At 42.9% G+C, this 11953-nt stretch overlaps 1 protein-coding gene across 1 annotated transcript in view; it reads left to right on the plus strand.

Moving 5' to 3' along the window:
* The window catches only part of LOC308293499 (folylpolyglutamate synthase, mitochondrial-like), a 47099-nt gene extending 35889 nt beyond the window's left edge, over positions 1 to 11210 (plus strand). The window contains exons 11-17 of the mRNA XM_080736062.1: positions 679 to 838; positions 2477 to 2566; positions 4082 to 4232; positions 5057 to 5132; positions 8251 to 8314; positions 8790 to 8911; positions 10840 to 11210. Of these exons, the coding sequence (XP_080592188.1) occupies positions 679 to 838; positions 2477 to 2566; positions 4082 to 4232; positions 5057 to 5132; positions 8251 to 8314; positions 8790 to 8911; positions 10840 to 11130 (954 nt within the window). The 3' untranslated portion in view covers positions 11131 to 11210. The remainder of the gene's footprint in view (positions 1 to 678; positions 839 to 2476; positions 2567 to 4081; positions 4233 to 5056; positions 5133 to 8250; positions 8315 to 8789; positions 8912 to 10839) is intronic.
* The last annotated feature ends 743 nt before the right edge of the window (positions 11211 to 11953 follow it).

The raw sequence follows: 11953 nt of genomic DNA on the forward strand, positions 1-11953 counted from the left end.
TCATACCTCAATACCTCCAAATCCAAATACCAAATATTTTAGCTATGATTGAATATGTCTATAGTTTCACACTTGTTATTTTATATTTTTAAATGTAGCAACAGTAAAGACAGCACATTATAGGTAAATAGAGCTCTTATTTTACATTCCACAGACCAGAAGACACAGCACACTGGCCACGTTCAGGTGTTTAGACAGATATCTTGTGTTGCGTAATAGACATTTGTGTCCCCTCTCAAACAAGCACTTGCCCTGTCGGGCAACCTGAAAGCCAACTTCACCTGCCCTGACGTTTTATTTACCTGCCGGGGGCAGGTGGGCAAGCCTTAGTGTCAATGCCTGGTCTGTCCTCCCTGTTGTGGGTGAGTCCTCATTATGTTAATGAAGTAGTGTCTGAATAAAGCTAAAGTGCATAGAGGGTATCTGCACATTTCTAAAGTGACATTTTAAGGACTTTTTAATACCTGTAAAATGAGAAATTAAACTCAATGTAGATCTGCTATTTTCACAGAATGTAATGCCTCAACTCTTAGTGCTCATCATGGTGGGGGGTCCCCTGTTAAAATATGATTATTTTGGGGGTCGCGGCCTGAAAAGGTTGAGAACCACTGGTCTACAGTGTCCACTATGGGCGTGTCCTCGTTATGCTGATGAGTTAGTGTCTGTGACGCTCTACAGTGTCCATTGTGGGTGTGTCCAGACCTGGGCCAGTATGCGTTGGATGAACAGGCTCGACAGCACCACCTAGTGTTGGGTCTGGCAGGACGACACCAACACTCCAACGCCTCGCTGGCCTTGCAGCTGAGTTCTGCCTGGTTACACAGACGCTGTGAGACAGGTACCTGTCTGTCTGTCTTTACGTTTTTTTCTTCTTTTTTTTTCTTAACCCTAACCCTTCCTCCAAGTATAATCATAATACCTGATGATCATGTTTTAGGGTGGGGGGGAAATCACGGCACCCGTCTTTAACACAATCCATGCACAATCCACAATTTGGCACCACTAGATGGAGCCACTGCCAGAGTTTTACATAGATTTCCCCTATATTGAAGGACCCACAGAAGTGTTTTGAAACTTTACTTTTTTATTTTTGTCTTTTTTTCACTCAGAGGAGAAACATTGCTACCGTGAAGATCCTCTGTTTAGTTAGAACCCGGTAAAAAAACGCGATCTGGAGATAAATTATAAGAAAACTCAGTTTATCTGTCCAGGCGCGGCTTAATGACTTCACAATCGCCCAAAGCAAACATAGGCAATTAAGTCCCGCTACATCAACGGGTACAGTATAGCGAGATATAATTGAATACAGTAATAAGTCCAATTGAGGAGTATTCTCCTCAATGTCACAGAACCGCCAATTAATGTAAATCAGAACATACTCCTCAGTGTCATGGAATTTGTAGATGGTGTGCCGTGATGTTTAAATTCATTCATCCACCACTGCCAGGGTTTTTTGTTAGTGTGTTTTACGACCCACGGAACGCACCATGGAGCCAGCATGTAAACAAAAGACACATGGAGGGGACGGATGACTGAGCATTGGGTTAGACCTCCCGTTGGTCCCACCAGGTTAACCAGCGTCGGCAGGTTAGCATTTCACCAGGTTAGCATTCACCAGCATTAGTTTTACTGAGGTTAGGGTTAGGGTTAAGGTTCCCCAGCAAGCACGTCAGGACCTGGACCAATCAATGACGTCTCGATTGGGGCCAGATCACAGCCCATATGGGGCCAGATCACAGCCCATATGGGGCCAGATCACAGCCCATATGGGGATGATCTTGACGTCATTACCGGGACGTCATATGGACTTTTTTGTTTGACTATTATTATTATTGTTTGTAATATTAGTTGAAATATGAGCATATAAGGTTATATTCTGGGACGTATCTAACTAGTTATGATATTTATCTGGCCTAGAATATCACCTGATTTCTTTTTTTTTTATATAATTTTTATCCCACGATTTTGTAACCCATTTTGTCACCCAGTGCCAATTGCCTAATCTATGTAATCCCGGGCTCTGCACTCCCTCTGCCGCGCCTGGGGAGACAACGGACTGACCTGATTTCAGAATATCACCTGATTTCAACCAACATAAATCCTGTCAAACAAAAAAGTCCATATCATCATCATATATATATCATGCGACCATACCATAATTATACCATATGACGTCCTGGTAATGACGTCAAGATCATCCCCATATGGGCTGTGATCTGGCCCCAATCGAGTCGTCACTGATTGGTCCAGGTCCTGACCGTGCTTGCTGGGTAGGTTTAGGTGGTCAGACCAACGGGAGGTGGAACCAATATAATGTTACCGTCTTTCACCCGGGAAATAACATGTATTTCCACGATGACCCGTTCTTTAGTTAGTAATTAATAATCGCTGAAAACATGGACATGATTGTGTTAATAAAGGATATAATGATTGATTGATTGATTGATTGATTGGCTGATCTCCATATGTGTCACAGAGCTGGGTTGTGGGCAGGGCTTCATCAACGCTGACAGCAGATCAGTTCCTCAGGCTGCTGGCTTCTGTCCAAGTCCTGTCATGATGAAAGGTCAGAGGTCAAGCACGCACACAGCCACACAGCCACACACACACACACACACACACACACACACACACACACACACACACACACAGCCCAAGTCCTGTTGATAGCACTTTGCTGCCGTTTTCTTAGCCGTTCCTCCAATTAATTCCTCCCACTTCACTGTGGTCACCGCTGTTGTATCCTACTGACTCACCTGCCAGTGAGGAGCCCCCACCGGGAGGACGTACGGTTGTATCCTACTGACTGAGGAGCCCCCACCGGGAGGACGTACTGTTGTATCCTACTGGCTCACCTGCCAGTGAGAAGCCCCCACCGGGAGGACTACTGTTGTATCCGGCCAATGTTTCATTTTCACTTGATATCTTTTGATAGGAAGACAATACAATCATAGCTGATGCAGCACATGAAAGTAGTCTTCCCAAGGAATAACGGATCATATTGAGCATTTGCTGTCACTGATTCAGTCTGTTGTAGTGAATCTTTCTCCACATTCTGTCCTGTATTAAGTATGTTGTAGTGATCTTTCTCCAAATTTTCTCTTTCTCAGACTCCTATGCGATCTAATTTCTAATAAGGTCAAATTACAGCGATTCTATGACGTCATAACACTGTGGCAGGGATGTAGCAAGATGTAGCACTAGCAAACAGCATAGCATGTGTCAAGTTAGATGATTGTCAATTCTTGACTTCGTCGGTGGACTTCAATATAAGATTTTATTTTATAAAAACAAATTGATTTGGTTTCATTTTACGCTCTCGATTCTTGTGGAGGAAAATCAAGATTCTCATTTTAGCAAGAATCGCCCAGCACTAGTATTCAGTATGTTGTTGAATCTTTCTCCACGTTCTGTCATGTGTTCAGTGTGTTGGAGTGAATCGTTATCCACGTTGTTCTGTCATTCAGTGCAGCGATTCTCAACCTGTATGTTGGGACCCCCAACAAATTATTTTGGGGGGGTCCCCAGGTGAATAACTTAATGTGCAACATTGTTTTCTCACTCAACAGTAAACAAACCAACATAAAGTGTGTGTGTGGGACATTAGTGTATAGACTCAGGTATCTTTACAAGTGACAATTTAAGGGATTTTTAATAACAAATCCTTGTGTATATATATATATATATATAATAAACCTTGGCCGAATTGTCTAATATTAGAGGCAGAAATTGTGAAAATAGCCGCTGCGAAGCGTTTTGAGAATGTAGATCTGCTATTTTCACAATAGAACCGTGGTATACAAAATGTAATGCCTCAACTCTTAGAGTGGGGGGTCCCCAGTTAAAATATGATTATTTTGGGGGTTGCGGCCTGAACTGGTTGAGAAGCAGTGTTGTAGTGAATCTTTCTCCACACTCCCAGGTCTGAACTGGTTGAGAAGCAGTGTTGTAGTGAATCTTTCTCCACACTCCCAGGTCTGAACTGGTTGAGAAGCAGTGTTGTAGTGAATCTTTCTCCACACTCCCAGGTCTGAACTGGTTGAGAAGCAGTGCTGTAGTGAATCTTTCTCCACACTCCCAGGTCTGGCGGAGACTTCCTGGCCAGGCAGAACTCAGACTATGAGTCACGGATCCATCACCTACTTCCTGGATGGAGCTCACACCACCAGGAGCATGCAGGCCTGTGTGGAATGGTTCAGAGAGACTGCTGTGGAGCATGAGAGACAAGCTGTGTACGTATGAATATATAGATATACATAATAATGATGTATTAATGAGACATGCTGTGTAAGTATGAATATATAGATATATACATAATAATTATGTATTAATGAGACACGCTGTGTACGTATGAATATATAGATATACATAATAATGATGTATTAATGAGAGACACACTGTGTACGTATGAATATATCTAAATAAATAATATATATTAATGAGAGAAACAATACATCTGTCATATCACATCAATGACATTGAATGAGTTAACGAGAGACATGCTGTGTAAGTACTGTATAGATGTATAGATAAATACATATTACATAGATAATATGTATTAACTCTTTTACTGCTTCGGACGTTCCCGTTCGCCCCAATTTTGAACCAAGCGTGCTGCCAATACGGCTCGTTCTTTTTACCTTGTCTGATGACTGTAAGTCACGCCGCCGTGTACAGTAAAAACATCTCTCGTAACGCTGCTCTCAAAAATCCACCGCCCGTAAACAATAATGGAGTCCCAAATCACTTCCTGGCTGTTTTCTGTGGATCTGTTCTAGAAAATGCATTTCTATGCTCTGAATTATGGCAAGCGGAGCGGCCCAATTCACATTAATTATTGCATAAGGCTGCCCTCTGCCGCCAGCTGGGCTAAAGTACACATATGAGCTTCCATTGCAAAATGAATTAGTTTGAAAATTATCAATAGATCATTTTCTATAACATCGCAAAGGTAAGCTGCTTTTTGCTGGCACCAGCACCAAAAAAATAAATACCTAAATCTGGCAGCAGAACTGTTAATGAGAGACATGTTGTGTAAGTAATATTATTATTACAGAGGACCTGTGGCCAGAGTTCTGCTGTTCAATGCTACTGGAGACAGAGACTGTGCTGCCATGCTCAAACTACTGTTGGTGAGTACACATTACACAGTACAGACACATTGTATCCAGAGTGACAATAATCCAGTTAAACACATACAGTATTTCCCGTCAGCAGATAGACTCCAGAGGTCTGACCTCAGTCAGCGTCCAAGTTAGCCCTTTTTGTGCCTATCCCGGACAAGTTTGGCTATTTTTCAATCCAATACAATGTTTGTTTTTGCAATTTTACTTACCCTGAGCTGCTTGTAGAGATGTGGGTGGTCCTGGCTCGTCCTACGCTTTCCAACGAGTGATTCTAGATGGTCCGACGATTTATTCCATTGAAAATGGTTTAAAATAAAGTTTAGAGCCCCCCCCAAAAAACTCAATCTATACTGTCGGCGGCGCGACGTATTCCGGGGTGCCTATCCCGCTCTAGTCCGGGATATTTTAAAAAAATGAATTAATTAATCGGAGGCCTCAACGAAGCCCCGGTCTAATTTTCCATCCATGCCCGGGGCCGCGATTCTGTTTACATCGGCCCGTAATCGGGCAACGCCGCCGCACCGCGCCGCCCACTCCAATACAAACTCACATCTTTAGAGACCTTTTTCTCTGAACTGTGTTCCCAGTGCAGCGACAAAGTTTTTTTGCGACTAAAATAGCTTCAGATCGGGCTTCTAAAAAATAAAGAAGCTAATAGCTAACTGTTAGCTAATTTCCTCCGGTCTTCATCCATAACAGTGGTTGCAGTGAAATCCCAAGCCACTACTGCCTGTGTCGACGGAAGTTAGAGCGAAGGCCTATACAGAAATGTCTGGCACTCTCGCGGCACCTTGTGGCCCCTGGCATTAAATCAGTTAAAACTCTTTGAATGCCATCCTTTTGCCATAACTATTGTAGATTAGCTGCCATGGCTTTTTCCTATTATGGGCGCGTGCCCATTGTGTGCGCAAGGGTTTCCGATTCACGGCCGGTATTTTCTTTCACGCAGAGAAGAAATAAGACAACCGTGACGATCTGTGTGTAAGTTATGGTCCATAGAAAACAGGATGTTTTGACCAAACGCGCGATATGGGAAAAGGTGAGATGAATGCATTTTCTGCAGCCAGGATGAACACAACTCAACGGGTGCCGGAAGTCGCCAGATGTAGTATTCCGCGAGGCTTCGTGGGAAATTGAGTCTCCTCGCTCACTCCCGGCCGCGACAGCGTGGGGGCTACCGGTTACCATGGTAACCAGTTAACATGTTAACGTGTCAACAGGGCCGTGGCCCTTAACAGGGGGAATCGTTAACTTGTGTGGGAACATGTTAGGCACTCCAGGTGTTAAGCCTAATTTATACGACCTTGCATGATGGTGTCGTGGCCAAAAATAGCAAATCTTCATGTATGTAGGTCTACAGGTCTACAGGATAATGTAGGTCTACAGGATAATCATTATCCTTTGTTATGTATGTATAGAAAGGAACCTCGGTATCATCGCATGGGTCCTGCTTGCTTTCGTTTCGTCGTTTCGACCACCTTTTTAGAATCAGATTTTGTGTATTATATATATATATTTATATATATATATATATATATTTTTTTTTTATATATATATATATATATATATATATATATATATATATATATATTTATTACCCGGCTTGATTCTGATTGGTCGAGCGCTGAAATCAGCGGTGAATTATAGGCGTATAATGACCACTCCGCTCTATAATTCACCGCTGCTCATCAAAGGAGGCTCAGAGCTCCTGCTGCAGTCAGGATGCACTGTGTGAATTTAGTACCGTATCCAACATGGCAGGCATGTAAACAAACACACAGCGTCATTTACAACTAAACGTTGCTCTCAAGAATGTATTTAAAAACATTTGAGGCGAGAAATAGACGACGTACAGGTAGTAACAGAAAATGGATTTATTTGATCAGCACTTCCTTGTTTTCCAAGGCGATCCATGGGGGGACGCCCAGCGCAACACTTGTGGAACACTTTCAGCTGTCTGTAAATAAGGAAATACTTCATTTTGTTTTTAGTTTTGAGTCAAATTATTAATTGTATTTATTAGCCGGATAATAAGTGCTATAAGGTCTTGCTGCTTGGTCATTATGGCATATATGGACACGTCGTGTCCATATACGCCATAAGACCTTATCGCATACACACACACACACATATATATATATATATATATAATATATATATATATATATATATATATATATATATATATATATTATTGCGACCGTAGGTCGCACTTACTATCAAAACCTCCACAAACTGTGAGTCAGTCAGTCTGTCCGTCTGTCTGTCACACCTCACACGTCACACTATTGCCCTGCTCATATCTCCGCAACCGTTGCCCCGATCCATGCCAAATTTTGCACACACGCTCCTTGGCTGCCAAACTACAACCTCCAAGGACCCCCGGAGCTCCACCCCCAGATGTAAAAAATGACCAAATGTGCAAAAATGACCAAATGACCACCCCAACGGGGCTGCTCACGGGGAATTCCCGGGGACCACCGACTCCTGGTGCTCCAGAACGGATGCAAAAATGGTGGCGCCCCCAGTAGAGGACCCCCTCCACTGCAGCTCACATAAAATGCCGTAACTCGGGCTAGGAGGGTCCGGGAGAGCCGGGGCCGGTACCTATTTGTCCGCCAAGGCAACGCGGACACCCCACCCCTCATTTCTCACATGGCCCTCTTCTAGCGCCACCATGAGGCCGATTTTTAAAACACATTTTTGGACACTGCTCCTACAGTTTTTGCCCTAAAATCACGCAAATCGCTACACAGTATGTCTACACTCATCCCATCACCATGAATCTGTCCCATATAGCGCCACCTTCAGGCCGATTTTTAAAAACACATTTTTGGACACTGCTCCTACAGATTTTGCCCTAAAATCACGAAAATCACTACACAGCATGTCTACACTCATGTCATCAACATGGATCAGGAAGATTTTGGAAAAACAAATTTTTGCCCTATTTGTGGAGATAAGCGACCTACGGTCACTTATCTCCCGATTAGGGAGTCTTACTGGTATATGTATGTATGTGTATGTGTATATGTATATGTATGTGTATATGTATATGTATATGTATATGTATATGTATATATATATATATATATATATATATATATTTGTTCTCTTTTTTCAGCCGTGTCACTTTGACTTTGCCGTTTTCTGCCCCAACATCAGTGAGACTGTTGCATCTCATGCAGGTGAGACTATGTTAACATCAAGCACTGTTACACTCTGTTAAACTCTAAACTCTGAAAATGTGATTGTTGTACCGCTCATCAACACGAAAGCGTGGGTGTGGCTCAAAGTATCTGACAGAGTACAGCCTCTTGCAATGGGCCTGGTGTACACTACACCTCCAAGATACCCATGTACCTGACAAAATACTTCATGCTACTTCCTGCTTTTTTAATTGATGTTATCCTATGTAAAGTACTATGTTCTATCCATCTGTCTTTCAATGTTATATGAGATACATAAAGTGCTTCCAGTGCAAATAAGCTGTAAAGCTTACTAGGTTCCCCCTTTTAGTTGACCTTGTACCAGTGGTTTGTGCTGTCATGAAACTGTACTTGTTGGTTATGAGGATGAGGTGTACCTTTTATGTCTATGGCTGTGTCATTACTTTGCAATAATAATAAATGCCTATGGTGTGTTATCGCCCCCTGTCTTTAGACCTGCAGAACTACAACGTCTCCGTGGAGAACATGCTGACCCGTTGCCTGGATAATGAGAGCAGCTGGCGTCTCCACACCTGCCACCAGGGGGAGCCAGAGGATCAACAGCTTCTCATACAGGTATGGTTTACACCCCAGACAATACATAGCCTGGGTGCCAGCCTGTTCGCTCCGTTCCGTGATTTGTTTTGTCTCTCCGCATCACATTCTGGAAATGACTCGCATTTCTGAACGTCCGTTGTGACGTAGAGAGGTCGTTGCTGATTGGGTGTTGTTCCAACGAATCAGAGTAGGGTTAGGGTAGCTACGTCATCAGCCAGCTAATACAGACTGGTGTATTTGTCCCGCACCACAGACCAACCGGAAGCCGCGGTGGCTGGAAAGCCACGTGGTGTTGTTCCAACGAATCAGAGTAGCGTTAGGGTTGCTCCGCACCACAGACCAATCGGAAGCCACGGGTTGCTGGAAAGCCGTGTTCCTCCCCTTGGAGATAGGAGGCTTTCCAGACTGTGATGAGAAACGCGAACAGGCTGGTATTCACACATTTCAGATTGGGACTTAGCCTTTTAGTGTTAAATAGCTAGCTCTATATTATGATGGTGTTAAATAGCTAGCTCTATATTATGATAGTTACAGTGTTGAATAGCTCTATATTGTGATAGTATTCATTGCACTCTCTCTCTCTCTCTCTCTCTCTCTCTGTCTCTCTCTCTGTGTGTGTGTGTGTGTGTGTGTGTGTGTGTGTGTGTGTGTGTGTGTGTGTGTGTGTGTGTGTGTGTGTGTGTCTGTCTCTCTCTCTCTCTCTCTCTCTCTCAATTATGTTTTATTTTTTCAATTCAAAGGGCTTTATTGGCATGAGAAAACATACGTTTACATTGCCAAAGCAGAAGTGTACACAGTACAATACAATCAATCAATATAATACAATCAAACTAGAATATGTACAATTTGAAGGGGTGAAACAGTTTTCATGTATGGAGATTACTCGATGCAGACAGTGCAAGGATGTGTACACCATGATCGGTAGTCCTTAAAGGAGTAGTTCACCCCCAAAATGACTTTTTTTCTATAGATTACTCACGCCATGGAGACTTGAGTTCAATTATATTTTTATTCTTTTGTCGGATTCCTAAGATAATAATTTGATTACAATAAATTGACCCCCATTGATTCCAGATGGGGACCCGAATGCATTTGGGTCCCCATCCGGAACCAATGGGGGTCTATTTACTATAATACATTTTAGAATACATCAATAGAAAAAAAGTCATATTGGGGGTGAACTACTCCTTTAAGGTGGTTGTGTTCCATTTGAAATCCTTCTCCTGTCACAGCAGCTCACAAATCTTGCTGCTGTGTTTGCACATTGTCCTACTTCACCCAGCAGGTATGGGAGTTTTTCATCATTGGTCATGTTTTCAAACTCTCCTTTGTGGTTATGATCTGTGGGAAGTACTGTATGTGTCTATGATGTCTTGGTACAGTGGGCAGGCAGTTAGGAAGCGTAGGTCAGTTTCCACTTCATTTTGTGTGCAGTGGGTGCAAAGTCTGGAGCTTGTAGATCTGCTATTTTTGAAAAAGTCGTGAAAATGTGTGCAAATCTTCGAATATAATATGTATTTTTAAAGCGAACGTTTGTAACTCAAATTTTGCTTCTGGGTGGTCCCTGGAACTAAATATTTTGAGATGGGGGTCCGTGGCCAAATACATATCATTTTGGGGGTCCTTCACATGAAAAGGTTTGAGAACCACTGACACAGTAGTCTCTCAAGAACAGACTAACTGAGCTCCAGTTAAGTGAAAAGGACCTTTTCTTTGACGATGGCTATAGCCAGATTGCTGACATAGAAACATAGGTTTTTCAAAAAACCTTAGAAGGATTCAAAAGACACTTATAGAATCGGGTAAAAATTCAAATTTTCACGATTTAAAAAAAAAATAGCAGATCTGTTTTAACTGTTTTTCAATAGTTAAAGCATAAAATAATGATACACAATAATGTGTACACCGTTCTAAATGGGTTAAACACATAATTCCTTTACCTCCAGGCTCTTCCCTCTCGTCCGCTGACGGCTGAGCGCGGCAGCGGGGCTCAGACGGCCGTGTTCCCGTGCATCCTGAGCGCCCTGCGGTGGGTCAGCCAGGGTCGCGACCCCGTGCTCCAGGACGCCGCCTCCCTCTCCTCAGAAAGGGCCGTGGCCCCGGTTGGAGGTGTGGCCTCCGAGGGGGAGTGGCCTCTCCTCCTCCGCGAGGCGGCGGAGATCCACTTCCTGATCACCGGCAGCTTGCACCTGGTGGGAGGGGCCCTGAAGCACCTGGACCCCGCCTCTGCCAACTAAACCAGTGGTCCTCAACCTTTTCAGGCCGCGGACCCCCAAAACAATACTATCTTAACTGGGGACCCCCCCCCCACCCTGACGAGCACTAAAGGGGGTATCATAGTACAGATATAGCTTATCGCCTAAGGTTGAGGTGATATCTCTTCACCTTAGACTGATAAAGCCTTAAGAGTTGAGGCATAACATTTTATATAACATGGTTCTATTGTGAAAATAGCATATCTGCATGCACACAACGCCTCGCGTTGTGTGCTTGTAGATCTGCTATTATGTGTGTGCTTGTAGCTTTTAAATCGTTTTAAAAATGATAAAAAAGGAAGGTTTTGGACATACAAGGTTTCCACCCGTGTGTGTGTGTGTGTGTGTGTGTGTGTGTGTGTGTGTGTGTGTGTGTGTGTGTGTGTGTGTGTGTGTGTGTGTGTGTGTGTGCTCCCACAAAACACTGTTTATTGGTATTAGTCACTTTTTAATGAATAAAATACATGAAATAAATAAATAACAATCACTACTGTCTACCCAACACATAGTGCAGCACATAACAGCAATATTTTTGGGAGAATCTTTCAAATTCTGGAATTTGTTAGAAATCATCTGTGGAAGTCACTCTTTGATTTAAGAAACCGGGCCAGTCGTAAATCAAATATTTACGACCATCGTGAAATAAATGACTGCCTAATTGTTGCATTTCAGCATATTGTTGCCCATGCTTTAGTGATGGCAATCACCAAGTAGAACTTTCATTAAGTTTCTGGACATTTTAGACATTTTTAAAACTCCCGTTTTAAAAAACACATTTATAAACATGTCATAACAGCATTATTTT

Source organism: Nannobrachium achirus (assembly GCF_963921795.1).
Source record: "Nannobrachium achirus genome assembly, chromosome: 11".
In the NCBI taxonomy this organism is placed as follows: Eukaryota; Metazoa; Chordata; class Actinopteri; order Myctophiformes; family Myctophidae; genus Nannobrachium; species Nannobrachium achirus.